The following is a 20681-nucleotide window of genomic DNA, read 5'->3' on the forward strand; positions in this document are numbered from 1 at the left end:
CTGCATGAGTCATTTCTTTTGGTGTTTCTAGTCCCTTCTGTAACATTTCCATAAAAGAGACAAAATTCAATGGCAGCCTATGAAACTATGAAAAATACTGCTCTAAGGGGAAACATAATACTTCCTGTATCTGTTTAGTAAACCAGAAGCACAACTTATTCTAGACTTTAAATTCTAATACCCAGAGCAGGAGAACACACCTAAAGAAAATTAACTTCAAATATAAATAATCAACAGGGCCCAATCTGGTAACCATTTGTTAATATGCACATGTATATGTATTATCCCTAATTTTCTCAGTCTGAAGGGGCCATTTCTTAAAACTCTCTGCTTTATAGCACTTCTCCCAAAGTATTTTTCCCCTCCATTTGTGCTAGTTGAGCGTCTTCATTACTTCCAGCCTAAATGGGATGCAGTGATTCACTCTGTAGTTACACAGGACATTACTGTGTTCTGAGCACATGGGAAGAGCATTACAGAAAGCTCTGCCAGAACATTCCCTCTAGAGAAGACTGATGTCTCCCTTTGAAGAATTGCCAGTCTCTGTCTGTTATCCATATTTAAAAATGTAAGTTGTGATCCTGCAACATGATCACCTAGCTCCTGTGTCCATACATCATTCTAGTGACTTCAGGATCAGAGCCTTTCTCTGGGCTTGGGATACGGTCAGCATTAGCCCTTGTCTTCTTTAAAATTCTGCTCCCAGAAGAGGAAGCATGAAGGTGCAAAGAAGCAGAAAATTGGACAGCATTTACAAATTAACGTTATGTGAACTAATGAGTTAACATGGCATCTTGAAGATGTTTTTAGAACATCTAGAACAGCTGTACTTTTAGTATATTTCATGCATGAGTATATTTGTATGAATGGAAAATAAATAAAATATTACATCTTATTTACCTGTTTGAATCATTATTAACTGTCCCTTACTCTTTTTTTCTGTGCAGAAGAAGCCTACATGCACTTGGTAAATGCTAATAAAATAACTAGAGTAACTGTAACAGGAAAGATGGTTCACCAGCACAACTTACTCATGCTAAAACACTTCAAAAGGCAGAGCAGAATTTTAAAGCTAAACAGACCAGAGCACAGCAACAATTCAACTGAAGCACAGTGAAAGCATGGCAAAGGATGCCACGAAGGCTGAGGTGGGAGAAATGTTTAGCAGATTCCAAAAGGCCATCGGAAGGAAACCCCCAAACCACACATGGCTTGTCAAAGCCAAATTCCTTGGAACAACAGCAAGGATCATATGGAACCATCTCACAAAGAAAGTTAGTGGAAAATCTATCACAAGGTCCCCAAATCCAAAGTTGGGGAAAGTCCATTCTGCTCCAGCACATCCATCTATCATGCTGAAGAGGTGATATCAAAGATGATACCCTAATGTATTTTCCACTACCAGTAGATTAATAACCAAGGGAACTTTTCCCCCGTTCCTTAATTTTATCATTTTTAGGAGACATAGTCAAAGGGATACTTTCATCACACAGGACGTAACACGTCTCACAAGCATTCTTCTGTGTTCTGCTCGTATGGAACAGCCTGGGAAGATCTCAGTCCTTACAAAGCAGTTGGCTTAATCCTGTGTGAGGCTAGGGTTTCCTTCAAAACATGCAACCACCTCTCAGAACTGTATGATTGCATGTCCATTTTACAGTGCTGATTATTGCTCCCCAAAAAACCAAAGTATGTAAATATCCCTTCAAAAATAACTTTGCTAGGCTGAACACTGACAAATGTCAAGAAGATTACTGAGCATTTTGTTACAAAGTGATGTTAGTTCTTTCTTTCAGAGGAGACAGACAAAGGTTATGTTGTCATGTTGGTATAAAACAGAAGAAAACTCAGAAGGCAGCAAGTTTTAAGGGAAATTCAGTATGGGTCATTGCATGCACTGTTCTCATCATTTTTTATCTTAAGGGAAGAACAGGAAGGAAGGAAGATGACAGGTTTTCCAAGGCCTTTGGAAGGGGTAAAACTGTTAAAATATAGCAAAGTATTTAGGAACAGGTAAATACTATTTTTTGTTACATCACCTGAGATAGCTGGAAAAGACAGAGAAGCTTTCAGACACACAAGCGCACCTTCACGTGTGGGATAGAAGTATCAGTCTTAAGTGTGAAAATTCAGGTGAGTCTTCAGAGAAATCAGGACTTTAACGGGCCATGGGTATAATGCTACAACTGCCCTGTTTCCTGGAGGAAGCTCCTTACTTTTACATTACTGCTGATGACACATCCACTTATGAAAGCAGTTTTACAGCAGCAGGTACATACATCATCCAAATGTGTGACTTCTCAAAATGCATGCAGTGCCACAGGCTTGTCCAGTCATCTATTTTCATCAGCTTTAAATACTTTCTGCCTATTTTAAATGTATTTTTTATCAGAAACATTAACATTTAAAAAAATAAGAACATATGCAATGTTTAAAATCCTATCTGAAGATAAAGTGTTCAGGATCTATAGGGTAATTATGGTCTAAACCTATTTTTCATTTTTATAATTCCAGGAATCCACTCAAATAAGAGAACCCAGCTCAGAAAAATAATACAGAAGTAAAAGAGGCAAGATTGTAATAAGAAACTTTGGCAAAGCAGGGGCATGGTTTTACCTTCCATTATGAAAACTGCAAGATATCTTTACTCCTTATCTTTACAATATAAATGAAACCTATTTTGTTATTTCAGAGAAAGTGTGATTCCTTAAATTGAAGGAAATGGAAAAATATGAACTATCAGAAAAAAACTACCGTCTACTTTTGGTGTGTTCTTTTTAATTCTGAATATTTTTAGCACATTCCTATAACTAAGCAAACCAGAGCAAGGACATGTAGTAAATTTTGTAAGAAATAGAAAGCACAGTCTTACAGATGATAAAAGGTTTGGAAGATTTTACTCACACAGGAGGAGTGGGAAATATCACTAGACAATTAACATCAACTGTTGCAGAATTCAATATTGTAATTAAAAAATTAAACTTCCAAGGACAAGCAAGCACAAAACTTACATTGTGCTACCTTTCTAAATCTGCACTTAGGTACATCCATGTCCTCCCCTCATGGTTTTGCCTACCTAAACTCCAGTGATTCTGTCTAGTCGCACTAATTAGAATATTTTGAGGGTCCCACCAGGACTCTCAAGAAGCCAAACATCTTTTATGTCACGTAGTTCAGCTAGTAGCAATAACAATAGTCTATCTGGGAAGAAAACTAAATACAAAACCTGTTCACCATTAAGCAGAAGGGCTTTTTAAGTGTTCTACTGGAATTTGTCCTGAGCCATTCAGCACTTTAGTTACTCATTTAGATGGCAGAATAGAGTGTACACTTATAACATTTGAACATGACAGCAAAATAATGAGTCTGTGAATGTGTTAAATGACAGGAGTACAATTCAAACTAATTTTGACAAATCAGTGAAATGGTGAAGAAAGCTGTATGCAGATTAGCAAGGAGAAATGTGAGGTTCTGCCCTTCTCCAGTAACAAGTAACTGCAAAGAACACAGGATGGAGAACTACTGGCAGGGTAGCAGCACTGAAGAAAATGATTTGGGAATGACAGTGGATCACAACTGAACCTGATTCAAAAGTGTCATGCTGTTATAAAGGCAAACACCATACTGTAATGCATGAACAGGAGAACTGTCTCTAGACATCTGAAGTATTTCTTCCATTCTACTCAGTGCTGGAAAGGTTTTAGGTGGAATATTGTCCCCACTTTTTGGCACAAAATTCAAGAAGAACATGGACTAGTTGGAGAGAATCCACAAAAGAGCCATGAAAACCACCAAATTTTAGAAAACTTAATCTATGAAAACTGTAGAACCATTGGGGTAATTTAATCATGAGAAGTTTGAAAATAGACTGATAGTTGTCTCAACCTTTTAAGAGTTCACAATAGAGAAGAAGAGAATAAAACAGTTCTCTGTGTTCCCTGAAGACAAAACAAGGACTCATGAGTGGAAATAAGTAAGGAAGGTTTAGATTACCTTTTAACTCTAGAAGTAGTGAAACATTGGAAGACATTGGCTGGGGAAACGTGGAGTCCTTATTCTTGGAGATAGTCAAGAAAATGTTGGATAAATGTGTCAAGAATAGCAGGAACATATCTGATTCTGCCTGAAAGCAGGGAATTCTTCCAGTCATATTTTCCATGATGTTCATGGAAGACTCCCATCCTAATTGACATCTACACCACAGCCTTGAAAAGCGAGAAGAAGCAAGAAGACTAATTTTCCTTCCAGATTCTGTAGTAGAGAGGCCCTAAAATTTACCATATATTTGTTATCCAAAGACTACAAAATAAGAAGTCATTTAGCAGAGGATAACCCCCTTTCAGGAATTCAAGCACTTGACATGCTACAGATTGCTGTAAACATTGTTTCTCTCAGGGTATTTTTTGTGTGCTGATCCCTCCTTCTCTCTCCTACTTTCATATGATCCTCTGATTTCCCTTAGGAAAAAGAAATATTGAGGAAGATTTGGCAGAGATATTGGAGAAAAATAAAATAAAAGGGTGAAGACAGAATAAGTAAGGAAACAAAGGCAATGAAATGTATCAGGATAGAGGGGGAAAAAAAGAAGATTCAAAGTCAGTGGACAGAACATTCAGGGAAAGTTAAATATGATGCAAATTAAAGTGAAAGTGGAAGCACTGATCTGTTATATGGGTACCAGAATAATCATTACATTTCCCAAGATCTGTGTTATGATCCAGGAGCAAAAATCTTGATATTCATGTTTTTGTCCCAATTTTGCCAGACTTTGTTAAGTCATTTAAGACAGGAATTTAAAAAATGCTTTTATTGACCTAAATGCTGAGCATTTTATGATCCATGATTCTTCATCTGCGATGAGAAGCCATTTAACATCAATGTGAGCAGATGTTAGCCATAGCTGAGTACTTTTAAGTGTCCCACTTCTGTATTCAAGGATAATGAGAATAATAAACCCTTCATATCCCACAGCACTATTGTGAGAAAAAATTCACTGTTGCTTTTCAGGTGCTCAGACACTACCCTGAAAAAAGCCCAATAAAGATATAGTAGCAAGAAAAATTTAGAAGGCTGACAAAGCTATAAAAGTGCTGTAAATGAAGAAGTGTAAAATTAATCAAAATCAGAACCTACCACAAACAGACAGAAACAACACATAATAATTACCAACATCTTTAGCATCTGTTCTCAGTCATCCAAAGTTAATTTTACATTTAAACAAACAAAGCTAGCTGTTTAGCATAAGCCAGTTACCTACCACTGTAAATCTAGCTGCATGCTAGTTATCTTTCCCTCCTAGTCCTTAAAATCATAATGAATTATGAAATGTGCCACCCATGTAAGTATGGAGAAAGAGCTCTTCTGTTTAGGAAACTCTAAGAATAGCAATGGCTGTGAGTAACCCCACAGATGTAATTTGAGAAATCATCTTTACATACAGGGAATTGCTTTAGCTTTTACCCTAGAATGAAAAGTCTCTGCCCCAAACCCTCACTACTAAGGCCAGTTTTGGGCATCTCCAATGAAGCTGCCATTTCTGGCAGTTTAAGTGATATGGACACCTGTTCCTCCAAGAGCTAAACTGAGACTACAACTCATCTCACAGACACTACCAAACAGCCTGCATGTGTTAGCAACCTTGTCACTTATTCACCTGGCCTGGATTCAAAACATTGACCTAGAAGTGAAAGGTTCCCCCCAGCCATCCAATCTCAACCTATAAATTAAAAGTCCCTCCTCAGTACAAGGTTATCTTTCATCATGAGTTGGGGTGAAGGAGCTATTAGAATATTCCACTTGGAAGGCTTAGCAATACTGAAATGCTTTTAATTAATATTGTCACCACCCTGCAAAGGGGTGACAAAGGGCAAGATTTTGTAAGTTAGCTTTCTCTTGGATGTGATAGACTACTTTTGCAGCATAGTTTATTTTCACTAGATGCACAGATCTTTGAACAAAGCTGATCACAAACAGCATCTAGGCAATATCCTCTTTGAGAAGCCTCTGTCCAAAGAGCAATGTCATGTTGTCCTATAAGAGCTCTGTATAATCAATTCTAGCTAGATGGAGTATAATGGGGAGAAATCCCTTGCTGTTTGCAATAATCTTACCTCTCTATCTCCCCTTCTACTTTAAAAAGAATATGCATCACATAATTTACAGTTATACACTATATTTCCAGTGACTGTATACTGCTTGTCTTCTATGTAAAGCAACAAGGATGTTAATATATCTTAGTATCTCCTCGTGACCCTTGTCACAAAAGCATTAATACCTTAAAATTTTTTTGATTACTTACCACTCTTTAGTGCATTAAAAAGCTCAAGGTAAAAGAAAGAATGAAAGTTACCATACCATGAATGAAAGAATGTAGTTACAAAATGTTAAATAAATGGTATAATCTGTGAAGTAAACATGAAGTTCTCAGATTACTAACAAATCTCCCAGTTATACTAGCCCCCATATTCAATTGCTTTCTCTAATGAGAGTGAAAAGGCAACCAGTGAGTAAAAACTTTGAAGGCTTCAGCACTTGAGTCCTTGCCCTGCCACAGCTTTTTGTATAACTTTTTTCAAGTAGTCAAACCTCTTTACGCCTCTGTCCAAAATCCTTACCCCACAGCAGAGCTGAGATTTAAATGTGCCACAAAGATTGAGAGTTCCAAACACAGAATTAGGAGGGCTCTGCTGATCTCCAAAACTGACTGATGGTGGGATAGCTTTGGGTGTTCACATGGAAGTTTTGCAAATCTAAAATGCTGAAGCAAGTGAATGAGCTTCTACTTCACAAGGCTCAAAAATAAACACTGGTGAAAAAAGTGGCTGTGAATCAAGCACATTCAGAACCACAGTTGCTAAATGGAAGTAAAGCTTTAAAAACAAAACAAAAACAACAAAGGGACTAATGGAACAATACAAGTGCAGAGTTTTGAATAATCTATTTCTGGCCATTGGCTAAAATGATTTTGTATTTCCCTCGTAGCAAAAGTTTGTGAACAAGCTGATCTCTTTCAGTAGATCATATTGTTCTAGCATTTAATAATTTAACATTTAACAGATCACACTATTTTTTACACACAATACAATGCCAAATTTTGCCATTCAAAATGGCTCTTATTGAAATGTGCAGAAACACAGAAGCGTCGCCCACAAGGACCTGTGCCTGCTTGACAGAGACACAGTATTCCCACACAGCATGACTAGAGAGTGTTCCACATCCAGACTGAATCTCTGAGGACTATGTCAGGTATTTGCATGGCAAAACAATATTTACTAGGGTGAACTAACTTTATAGCTTACTAACCAGATATTATCTGTTCCAATATACTGCACTTTGCAGAGCTTGAGTTTACACTATAAAAGCAAGTCATTCTGACATTGCAACTTAAAGTAGTACAGCTATAGAAAAAAATATATTACACAGTCTTCCTCATCACAAAGTACTTTACAACACAAACCTCTTTACAACCCATACCTACAAAGAAGTTAGTTCACTCCCAGTTGGGAGAGAGCATTAAAACAGATCTGTCACTACACTGCACAAAGTTGAGTGCAGCAAAGAAATGTACCAATTTTTATAAGAATTTTAACGGACTCCTTATCACCTATGCAATAAAGATTGCAGCTTTATATTTATGTAAGAGATATATATTTATAACTCATAAAACACTGTCCTAAAGATATCCCCTCCCAATTAGGTAGGACACAAGGGACCTAAGCAAAGAGCTTGCAGAGCATGAAGTTGTTAGGGTTGTTAACTACTGAAAACTAAGAAACAGGAAGATAGAGAAAAGTATTTAGTATGCCATGGGACCAAAATATCCAAATAAAAGTTGAACTGTTATAGGGCAAAAAGAAATCCACTCATCTCTACATGGCTCAGAAAGAGTTAATTCTGAAGCACATCCTTCTGTGCTCAGCATTTCCACCTCACAAGATTATCAACGAACTGAAGGCATCTTGAGAAAAGGAATTCACAGTAAAATGCTACCAGGATTGGAGGGAACAGTTCAGTAATGATAAAAAATTTGAGGCTAGCCATTCTTCTATTTTCTCTCTCCCTCTATATTCTTTCCCAGTTGTACAACTCTCTTTCACTATTAGGGAATAAAAGCAGAACCTCTGTTATATTTGCCTCTCCCTGTGGAGAGTTAAAAATTAAGTGTAGGTAATCCAAAAAGGGTCTTGAATATAGTGGTGGTTCTGCAGAGGCAAATCAGCCTGTGTGCTTTATAATGTGAAGGTGGTAAGTCCTTTAGACTGTTTGATGCTTTCTCGCAAGTATTTTAAACAATGAACCCGCATTACCATTGCCCCATCAGTGCCAAATAAACCTTCCTATCGGGAGACTTTATTTCCTATTCTCCTTCCCAGTCTCAGGTCCTTCTTCCACCAGCTGTGTCCTACAGTCCTCTTTTGGTTTCCTAAGAGTTCCTGAACTACTATGGAAAGTGCTGGCTAATTTTTTTTTTTTCAGAAGATACATATATAAATGATCAAATGCTGTTTAGGATGTCATGAAAGAAATATTCACATATTATAGTACGGAATAAACTAAAGGTATGCCCTCTGGAAATAGAAGGATTAAAGTAGGCTAATCCAGGATTTAGTTGACTGGATTTCCAAATGTCTTTCCCATGCTTTCTCTGTTCATTTTCTTCACCTTGCTGTCTTTATCCACTAATTATATACTGCATTGCCAGGTGAGTAATTAAATCCATTATAAATTAGTTAAAACAGTCAGTCAGAGTGGGATAAAAGTATGTCCCTACCCAATTTATCAACATTCTTTAAAACACTTTCATAAGCAGAAAAGCATGTCTTCCACCCGATAAAGTTAAAAAAGATCCTGAAAGCATTTTCAATGGCACATACTTCAGCATACACCTCTTTTAGTTTTAAGACTCTGACACCAACAAATGATGGGAAAAAAATACGTTCATTGTCAGACACTGAGATACTTACACAGTAAGTTAATGTCTATGTACTCTGTTGTGTAGTAGACTTGAAGCTTACCAAAACTAGTTTCACCTGTGACCTGAACTAAGGTTTCAGTTGAGATTCTTACAGAGAAAGGAAAACCTTGTGCATTAATTCACAATTATGTAATGCCAAGCTCCTCTCTGGTATATATGCCGAGTTACTGAACACAATACTTCTCAGTATTAATCTGTCCAAGTTAACTTCTTTACTGATTATGATAACTGATTATTAAGAAGGAACATTTTTTAATTTTGATTTCATGCTTGTTTTAAGCATCTGCCTTTAAAAAATTTGTTAACTTCTGCTGTTAAAGTTGCTGCTTATACGTATTGGGTTGATTTTTTTAAGCTCTGTAATGTTTTTATGAGGAATTAGATACAGAATAACATTTTCTAAAGCATTTAAAATATCCTATAAGCCAAAGGACTTTAAGAAAAATTCCACAAACCTGGAATAATTCCTAAATAATTTTTAGAGAGATGTAGTTTCCTGAATTACTGAGCTTTTCTTACAAACAGAATAAAAAGCAAAGCATTACTCACAGTCCATGGATAGCTTGATTATATATGCATATAAAATTTAACTAACTTGTTCTTACGTCCTTAGCTAAAAATAGTTGGGGAAATAATAAGCAAAGATGGCTGTAACAGCTGAAAGCATAAACATCTGTGTTTTAAAGAGTACCATACTTGTGATAAGCAAACCTCTTTGTCAATTAAACATACAGTTCTTTGTTTATAGCATATCTATTCTTAACAGAATACCTGTGCTGTATCAGGGAAATGGACGCCACAAGCAAAAAGAAAGCAAACAGACTTCAGCCTCAGGTATGGTGGGTTTTTCTGACTTCAAATATTAATGGCAGATGGATAATACGTGCATTATACATAATACATACATATACAGATATAATTGCTTGTGGGGCTGCACTGCAAACTACATTACTGAAATGACTTAGGATTAAAAAAGTAGTAGGAACAGTTTGTTTGTTTTTCAGTCCAAATTATTTCAATGTTCTGGTGTACAGTAGAAGAAAGTTGTGCCAGCAAATGAAGGGGACTGGACTTCTATGGCCAGGAGCTGAGTCAAGGATGGACAAAATGTTGTAAGCCAGCTCCTCCACCAAAGAAAATGCATGGTGGAACTACAACTGGAGATTAAATTGGGCCATATAGGTTTTCCATAGCCTAAAGAAAGCCCTCTAGCTGAAATAATAACCCAGCACCACGCAATCATTTGTGCAATTTTTTATTTGCATTTAATGCAACTGGTTGCCAATTTTCTTCTAGCCTCATATGCAAAAGTGCAATGCCTTAAGTCTTGAAGCTCTGAAAAGCTACGCTGGTGCCAAGATTAAACACAAAACAGTTAAAAAGAATCACTTAATGCTAGATGGTTAAGCCTTTCTGTGAGTGCCAAAATCGCAGACTGATCTTCAGAGGTGCTAAATAGAAGTTTCTCCTGACGTCAGTGGAAATGACTGGGTGTTCAACATCTGTAAAAAATACTAGAGTTTCCTTAGATACTTAAGGAATAATCACAGAGGCTAATTTTAGCCTAGGGCAGTCACTTTCCCCACACTCTTGCTTTGGTAGTGGAGGGGGGCAGGCTTTTCTAGAGGGCAGTTCAGAGAAGAAGCAATGTGTTCTCAATTAGGGTCTGTTACTTGTTACTAAAGTTAGTTGTTATCAAATAAAGTAATAGATAGTTGGACTGATGTTGCTTACAGCTTTTTGAAGAAAAAAAAAAGAATAAAGAACAACCATCAGATTTCAAGTTTAAGAGCTTCTGACGGTTAAGAGCAGTTGGGAAGAAGCATTTAAATTAAATGGGAGCGTCTAATTCACACCAACTAAAATAAACACTTAGCACTTTTCATGTGTAAAGCCATCACATAGGAAATACAACCACTGTTTTGGAGATGATGACAAGGACAAAATGGTATATCCTTATAACTCAAAAGCAGGGCAAATTGGGACCAGACATAGAAGCAGCTGCATCCATTCTTGCACAAAGAAAATAAATTCAGGACTACTTTTGTCACCTATGTGGATGCATGGAAATTTAAGAGATGAATATAGTAACTAACTAAACATTATTAGCTACACAATGGGCAGCTTCTGTTTCCCTCTGGACAGGCCTTCTAAAGAGTGAAATATATTTCTACAAGCTATCATTTCAACTGGGACACTTTCATAAAGGGGGAACACTGTATTTCAAAGTCTTCTATCTCTGTTTCTGCAGATGCTCTGTTACAGCATCTGTAACGACAGAGGAAAATCAGTATTGCAGTTGTGCCTACCCTGTAATCCTTTCACACTAATAGTTTGAGTACTAGCAAAATCATGCCATCTTGGTTTGCATCTAAGAGTTACTTGTACTGCCGGAGGGAAAAGCTACTACAAACTTGGTACAGAAACTATCACAGACAGTGATCATTAGCATGGCATTTGCTGGTTAAATGTTGAAGAAAGAGGTAACTTCTATCTTTAAACATATGTCCTGTTTTACTAGGTAGAAAAAGAGCATTGTATAGCACCTCTGTAGATTATGATCAGCTTTATACATCAATCTCTCAATTTGAAGCACACTGAAATCCAACAAATCTAGTGATAACACTGTAAGAACAAATGTCACACACTCTTATCACAGCTCTTCATGAAAGGATGTCCTTCAAACACTTGAAGACTTGAAAATCACTCCAAACTACTAGTAATGAAATTAATTCTGGAGGAAATGGACTGCTTGATGTGAATACAAATTTCTTCTGCAATCAACTGAGAGAAAGAATGCATAGTGATTAAAATACATTTACTCAGAGTCAGCAATATTTCACTGCACACAAGAGAGGAATATAACATCAGATACATGTCGTTTATCTGGACAATTAGGGCTCAGAAGACATTGTGCTTGGCATTAAAGCCATCTAAAATGGCTCAGTTTTGTTAAGTATATGAACACATTTATATTTGTTTGCTTGCAAGGATATAAAATAACATGTGGGAGGGACCTCTTTTGTCTTGGGACAAAGCTAAGCAGCACAAATTTCCATTCAATTCTGTTTTACTGTACTGTTTCTTCCTGCATCATGTCCACCTACATTCCAGATGAATAATCCAACACATTCTTCTGTAAGCAAACTCTGCAGCACAACATCTAAAATACTACCAATATCCATATAGTATTTGCCATTCAGAGTCACTGAAATTTATTCAGTAGAACTGTACAGTGCAGTACAGAAACAACCACCCAAACTAAACATCATTAAATGAGTCAGAATTTATGCAACAGTGAGGAGATCTATATTAGGCATTTGGTGTTTGATTTTTCAATCATGATGATGAAATTCCTTTTGTCTTGTAAGAGAATGGGGGAGTTTTAGTGGAAGATTTTGAACTGTTTCACCCAACTGGCAAAAAGCTGTCAAAATTCAGCTTGCAGAGCTGTCTTAGTTTGATTAGGAAAAGTGTGACATGTAATCAAGATATTTTCTTACTGGCATCCACTAGTTTTTAGAATATACCTGAACCCTGCTTTTGCTTGCACAGGGCTACAAACTCGTTTTATGAGTGGAGGTTCCCTATTTACAGCCGTCTCAGGGGTCAAGACCCTCAGTGCTCTTCCAAGGCACCTCCCTTGCCTCTCTGTTCAACTCTCCAATGACACACACATAAATGCAGAGCAAAATGCAGAGTTCCCTCCCCCAAGGGATTATAGCAAAGTCCACTGATTAACACACAGCTCTCCTCTAGCTCTTAAGCACCTTGGTTTCAGTTTATGGAAACCCACTTAGACCCACACTTTCTTCCAATCCGTATTGTTTTACTAATTGGATCAGTGTATCTGCAGATATTTTACTACACAAATTTCTCAAGAGGCTATGGTGTATACCCATGAGTAGGGAGGAAACTGATAGCTTTTGGTTCCCCTCACAAAATGGCTCTTTATCATTTCCTCTCATAACCATACAGTTTTGCTGCTGGCAGATATTAGGGGGTGGGTGGCAATTAACAGCTAAACTGAGACTGTAGGAATTGTCCATTTGACAACGCTAACAAAAATATCCAGAGCCTGGAATGGTTCAACATTGAGAGGGCTGGTTGAGTGTAAACAGAAGAAAATAATACTGAGTAATATATTGATTTCCCATATTCGGTATTGACAAAGATTTTCACATTATAAAATTCCACCTCCATAAACATTTCTAGTTAAGTGAATTTTATAATAGCTTTATTTGAATTTTCCTTCACATATAAGCTCCACGGTATTCACTGCCCCCTCAGCTGCACACCTTATTGATAGCTTCCAAGATAGAATATGAAGCACCCTGACAAAATATGATCATTGCACCATCCTTTCAGCATGCTCCTCTCAAACACCATTCCATGCAAATAACATCAGCAAGAGGAATTTAACATGTTACTATTTTAACAAGCACTAATCTCTAAGAGGCCAATCATACAGAACAAGCCATAAACACAGCCCATATTTCTACATCTCTACCCTCATGGCAGCTCTCCATAGGAGAGACACTGCAACTCTGTGTCTTTCTGTTCCATCAGTGGCTAATATTTAAGGCAGTTATAATCATAGTATATGCTGAAAAATCAGGATGCAGTGTGGTAGAAAGAATGGAGTCCACTGACTAGCAAGCTCTGAGTCAAACCCGATATGGTACCATCTACCACCCAGAAAGTCAACCTACAGGATTTAAAAGGAGATAGATTTTTTGTGTATGTGCTCCTAAAACTAGAGCTTTTGGCATTCACTGTTTAAAAAGAAAAGTCTCAATGCACCTGTAGAAGAAGCATTTGGCCTTAGAGCGCTGAAACTTCATGTTGCCATAAAGCACACCTTCTGCATCTGTAGTGGCATATATCATTTGGCATCACATTGTTCTTCTGTAGAAGACAGACATGATACTGGTTGAATACTAGCAGAAAAACAGATCTAAAAAGCTGAAATTTTTTGCTTTTGTATCTATTACTAGCAATAGGAAATCCTGTATTTCAACCTGTAGAAATTCCAGGACACCTACAGTATCCTAATCTTGTGGATAAAAGGCAAGGAAGGCAAGAATTGCAGTGCAGGACTCAGAATGTCACATAATTTCTCCACAGAATATCATTCTGCCTTCTGCCCTGGCACGTGGAGGATTTTCCTCCTTACAAATGAGATCCTCTCCTGAAGTTAGTCCTAAAGCTATTCAACCCAGAGCACCCATGTTTATTAGAAATAACCAACTAATAACAGGTAAGCACTAAGAATGAGTAACGAGAAGGCTAATACTTTCTTTAAACAGAGCGCACATTTTTGATCCCTCACACATCCTGCTTTCACTACCAGTTCTCATTGATCCTGTTCTTCTGATTTACTTACAGAGGGGAATCTCTGTGCCTTCTCAACTGTCCCATTGAGATTCCATGGGGGTACAAGGTGTCACCTCACTGAAAACTCTCAAGGGATGCACTGTTTCTCCGTGTGCTGTGGGACCTCTACCCCAACACTAACTGTTGAAGCAAAAATTTTCCACCATCTACAAGACCCTTACTCTGACTATTTCCAGAGACCTAGGCTGGAATGCCCTGTAAGCACTGTAAGTATTGTTATATTATTCATGATAATGATTTCAGTCCTAAGCTTATCAGTCCATGAGGAGTGGTTCTACAGTACTGAATTTTGCTGATAGCATCCAGTTTCTCCTGGCAACACTTTTCTTCTTTACATTTCTTTTTCATTCATTCAGGCTTGGTCATTCCTCTTCTACTCCTGGTTGAAGAACAAAGCTATTCTCTTCCACTACTTCATCTGTCTTCTCACACACCAGTAGACTTTCCCCCAGGAAGAGACTTCTGATAAGAAATCAATTTAGATTCCATCCACAGAAGACAGCACAGACTTCAGAGTGAATCCAGGCCATTGACTGTTAGTCTATTTATAGACACTGCAGTCAGATTGAACAAAAGGTCAATTTATCTTTTAGGTTGCAATAAACCCCCTTGAATCCGCTGAACTTATGAAGCTGCACCAACACAAGTAAAAGGACAATTTTGTCCAAAATTCATAGTGCTGGCAGCTCTTTCCAAAGAATTTTCTGTACTTGTGGCTTCTAAATGCAATTTTTTTTATTTGCAAGAACAACAGGAGCTGCATTACCAGCCAAAGGAGGTAACACAGATAAATCCTTATACATCACACTGAAAATTTAATCTGATAGGGACTGCTGAAGACTGGAAAGAGACAGCTTCTTTCCTAAATACACTTTTCGGTAGTCCTCACTTATGCACAGCATCCAGTGTCATTAAGAAGACTTGCATTCACAAGGAGTACAATATCAAGGCACATGAATACTCTAAGTCTTGCTGTTTATTCTGTATCACTGTAAAAAGCCATCAAAATGGTCATAAATTGCATTGACATCTACATTAAGGCCATTCTGCCCTAACATAGTAGTGGAAAGTAGCACCAGGGCCATACAGCACACTGGAATAAGACCCTTCATCTACAGTAATATCAGTAAGGCCAGGAGTATGTTTCCAGTTCTTTCCTTACACACATTAGTGCAACAGTGTCAGAGATGTGTCCTAATGACTGCAGAAGACAAGTATGAAATGTGTGGAGCTTGTTTAATCTCTTATGAGTACCCTGAAGAAGAGATCACACCTGTTCCACAACCTTCATATCTTTTTTTTCTATCCTGAAGGCTCAAGACTTTAATAACTAACGAATAACGTTTTATGCCACAGCTTAAAAAAACCCGCATGTCCTAAAATAAATTATTTCTGACAAAAGTTATCTAAAAATAAAATGTGTGCAGCAGACAAATCTTACTGCCTGTTACTTAGGGCGTAGCTGTGTTTCCATTTAGGAGTATGAACTTCTTTGCAGCTGTCTGCATGGAAGCTCCTAGTCCAAGAAATGTTGTTTTCTTTATGAACTTATGGTTGTTTCTGTATCATCTTCTGAAAACACCCTTTCCCTGTCTTACATGTTTCAGGTATTCCCTTAACACCCATCACTGCCAGAACAACCATTTGCTCTCTGCCCTGTGCTCCTGTCCTCCTTCTAGCATGCCCTGATACAATGGTACTCTGCACACCAGGACCTTCAATAACATAGCATCCTCCCTTGAGGCAGCATCCCTGCAACGTAGTGTTGTACTCCGCCTATCCCAGAAAACCCAGGAATGTAGTGTAATGCTATTTAAAGTTACACAGAACAGAGTAATATAAAATCAGTTTAAATAAAGTACCAGTAATGACTAATTATCTTGAGAATTATTTTTACCATATATATTTTTACAAGAGTCATAATATGCAATAAAATACTTTCGTCTCATTATTTAAATGGGTAGACAGTTAATTCAAATTTTTTGCCTAGCTTCTAGTTTTGACAACACACACTTTTATCTATGGATTTATTAACCACAGAGCATGGCAATTGAGTAAAATGGATGCAGTTCTGTAGACTCATTAATTTTGAAAAACATACATGCTGTAGAATTCTCCTCCTTATTTTCCAAAGATTATTTTCAAGTTTGAGAAAAATAATTTCAAAACTTTTTTTCTAGCCTTAATGAGAGAAAGAGGGGAAGAAAAAACACTATTTAACACACAACTCAATAATTAGTGTTGGCAGTTCAGACATACTGCAAACAATACAGTATTTTTGCATTTTGAGTAGCATTGTTATCCTTGGTTTCCTAAGCTAAGGGATATTGTATTCTCCTATGTCCCTTTTAGCTATATTGAGATATAGGCTAGTGAAGGCTAAGAGAGCTTTGTGGATTTTGTTGGACTTTTTTTGGAAACTTAAGAAATAATTTTAACATGGAAAGAAGAGATACCAGGTTTTAAGTCTTCCACTACAAGCTAGTATGACCTTTACTTCCACCCCAGTCCTGCAGGGTAGTGATCGAAAGATAGCTAATCACTAGTCCAACATACCATAAAACCAACTACTTCTATCAGTAGATCAAAGTGTTTTGCAAATCATCACTGCTGCCCTATTTTTACCAGTGGGAAAACTGAGGTGTAAGGAGGTGAACGGACCTTGCCTAAGGTTACAGAGCAGAGTCAAGAGAGAACCTAGCCCGTGTCCAGTGCCGCAGGCACTGTACCATCCCCTCAAGCCATTCAGACTCTGCTTTTTGATTTCCACTTAGTTCTGAGGAAACGAGGGGCCACTTTCATGTATCTTCCAGGTGCTGTTCAAGTTAACAAGGAAGCAGAGTGCACATTGACAGTGGCAGCTTACTGGGTCAAGCAGTAGAATTCAGTAGTTTCCAATCTCATGGTTCCCATCTACATGCTCAAAAGACATCAAAGGTGTAGTTTTGTAATTAGTTCCTACTGAAGACATGTCCAACAAAAATATAATGAATATAACAAATTAATCATTTCATTATTTAGACTTTCTTTAAAATTGGTTCCTGAACTTTCCAACTGTATGTTGGTTTTCAACACATGGTTGGAAATTCCAACCATCCTGTGTAAGTTTTTTACCAACAGCATGTCTAATGCAGGAAATTGGTGTATTTTCTTGATTTCTTCATTTGACACAGTCTAAATGTTACCCTAATCAAAGCATTTAAATTGGTATTCACATTCACAGAGGAACAGCTAAGCTACTACTCGGCCTCCTTTCATATAGAGCACTTCATATTTATTCAGACATCTGCAACCATGAATTCTACACCAAGGAGTCTGGATTACTACAGACCATAATACTCTATGAACTGTGGTTATAATTAGGCATCGCATCCATTGTAATCCTATGGACGTCATCATGTGTTACCAGCATCTGTTGACAGATCTCATACCATGCATATCACTGAAATGGCAAGTCTGGAGAGGGCAGCCCACAATAGAAACAATGGCATTTATTTTTGGTTTGTTCCAAGACTGTCTCATAGAAAATATACGCTGCCAACTGCCAGGGCTCCACTGAGATCACCTTTCAATATTATATTACCAGTTTGAACAAAGATTTGTGCCCAGGTATCTACAATCTTTTCTTCATAAATAAGGGAATAAAGAATGCACTTTCAGCACTGTCATAGCACTATTAAAAAAAAGACGGAAGCCTTTAAATTTTATAAAATCTGTCAGTCTCTTTATCATGAGAGTACTTATTTTTCATGTAATAATAAAATCAGACTCCTTTCCAAGACAAGAAATGAGGATGCCCCTTCTTAGATCTTATTTAAATGTGGTATCACTTTAATATCATAGACAAGTGCTGGGGACATAAAATAACACAGCAGCAAAAATCTCTCTATTCTATGAATGTAAGCTTTAATTTACCAGTGTGGAAACTGCTGACTTTCCACTGAAGCGTTGTCTGTTTGGACAAAGGAAAGCACAGAATTTGCCATGGGGCAACTACTAACTACTACTTGTTCTCCTGTAAAAATCAACAGATTTACTGCAAACATAAGAAAAACTATAGAATCCAAATTCTCTGAATTATTTATCCATGTTCTAAGAAATAACTTTAGTGTTGACTATCTAGTAAGCTGCCCATTATTTCTTCATTTCAAAAACACAGCATTCTCTGAAATGCTGAGCAACCCATCCCACTCACTTTAGACAGAGAAACTGATTCATGCCAGGTATTCTCTCCTAAAGAACTAAAATAAATCTAGCTGATGTTTACAGAAAGTACAAAAATTCTGTGCACAGAACTGCACTGTTAGGTTAAAAATGCAGTTGGTTATGTAGTTATGGGGTTTTGTCTTCCTTAGACCTCTTAGACTTGTAAGCACAATCTGTTACAGTTGAGTAGCTTCATATTACTAGCACTGAAATAATTTCCATACTCATCATAAAACATAAAAAAATAGTTCATCATCTGAAGAGTGTCAAACTAAAATAAATGTCAGCATTGATGAGTACAATTTTATTACTCATTTAGAAGATGCAGCAGTAGGTAGATCAAGAAAGATAAACTTCAGCGTAACCCAGCACTTCTCATATTATACTTGAACAACAGGGTCTGAACAGATGCAAACGCTGGAAAATTAAATGAGCAAAACCAGATAAAACTCACAGATGGAGGAAAGCTACAAGTAAAAACTGACAGGAGTATATTGGCTCCACTGATTTTAATGGAAAAGCAAACTCATTGGTCTCAGTGATTCTAACAGCTCTTACTTTCAGTTGTAGTGAGGTTATGATGCTAACAGTGGGCCAGACTATCTTCAGATATAATTTGGCAACTTCCACTTAAGGTTTTTGAGTGAGCTGATCAACTACGGCAAAAAGCGTATTTGACCTTATAGTCTAGAGGTCTGTTTCTTTTTTTTTTCTTCCCCCCACTCCTGTAACCAGCTGATAACCTTTTAATCCCAGATCTGTCAGCTGTGACTTCAACGTCATCTTTTACATTAGGAAGTAACAAATACTTTTAAATATTTCCTATCTCTCTCTTCCACATGCTGCTTAAAACTCACTGTTCTGAAATGAGATGATTTTTATTTTTTCACAAATTAAACGTGCCATATTAGCAATTACTATTGAAGTACCCAACCGCTGACAAGATTGCTGATAGGATTATAATCTCTGGCTAGGTTCAAAAACGGAGCATGGGTAGTACCTGCTGGCACAATAGTTTTCCTATACCTAAAAGGCAGGAAGTACTCCCTCTGTAATGGTATATTCCAAGGAGCTTACAGAGTTGTTTTTTCCTAGACAGTGAATTGGCATGCAGGAGCCTGACTCATTAAATACAGTTTTTCAAACTGCATATATTTCCAGGCAGTATATACTTTGTCAGATCATTCGATCAGATATCACAGTAAGTTCTAGTAAGAGTTGACTCACAGGATCACAATTTCAACAGTGATATCTTGGTTTGCTCTCAGAAATACTGCATGCAGATTTTTCTGCACACCTATTTTGAACTATCTCCTGCATCTTCCTGGTTACACTTACAACTGACTGTCTTCTAAAAGCAGTCAGGCACACGCATCAATTCAGAGACTGCCTTCAGAAAATAAGACCCAGGAAGCAAAGTTAAAAATTACTGGAATTTCTATCAACACCTAATACATGAATGTAAAAGGACTGAGAGACTATTTCCACTAAAACATAAAAAACCCTCTCCTGACTGTCATTGATTACAGTTTCATCTTACATAGATGATCACTTAAGGATCCAAAAAGTGAGTGCTTTCTCCACAAGATATAAGGACATAACTAAAAATGTATATATTATATACATATTTTATACAATGGATAATATATTCTCTTATAAAATTAGAGAATCTGAACTCATTATTGCACATCCCTGGCAATTCTAGATGCAGCATGGCACTAGAGCAGGACATTATTCCACAAAGAAGCACATACACAGACACACATTACTTCATTTCCCGACCTTCCTTTGCTGTTTCTCCCATGCTGGGTCCAGGAGCAGGTCTCTGTCCCATTCTTCCTCTTGGGTCATGTACTCTTCTTCTTCATAGTTGTAGGTGTACTGCATGTTCGTTTCTATCTGATTCATGCTTCCCAGGATCAGCTTCAACTGCTGTGGCTCTGACTACTTTTAAACTATTGTTGTTGTTGCTGTTGTCTTAGTTTAGTTTAGTTACTGATGGGTTGGTAGCAGTGTGTCTTTTTTCTTTCTCTTTTTCTTTTTCCAAGGTGACAGGGTGTGAATATTGATGAGTTCTGCTGAGAGCAGAGGCAGAAGCTGTCAG

The 20681-nt window shown here is 37.3% G+C and overlaps 1 protein-coding gene across 1 annotated transcript in view; it reads right to left on the minus strand.

Moving 5' to 3' along the window:
- Positions 1-20464, minus strand: part of ACTN2 (actinin alpha 2) — a 71358-nt gene extending 50894 nt beyond the window's left edge. Inside the window, exon 1 of the mRNA XM_067294727.1 lies at positions 20360-20464. Coding sequence (XP_067150828.1) covers positions 20360-20464 — 105 coding nt within the window. The remainder of the gene's footprint in view (positions 1-20359) is intronic.
- Between the last annotated feature and the right edge of the window lie 217 nt (positions 20465-20681).

This window comes from Apteryx mantelli, chromosome 3 (assembly GCF_036417845.1).
Source record: "Apteryx mantelli isolate bAptMan1 chromosome 3, bAptMan1.hap1, whole genome shotgun sequence".
Classification (NCBI taxonomy): domain Eukaryota; kingdom Metazoa; phylum Chordata; class Aves; order Apterygiformes; family Apterygidae; genus Apteryx; species Apteryx mantelli.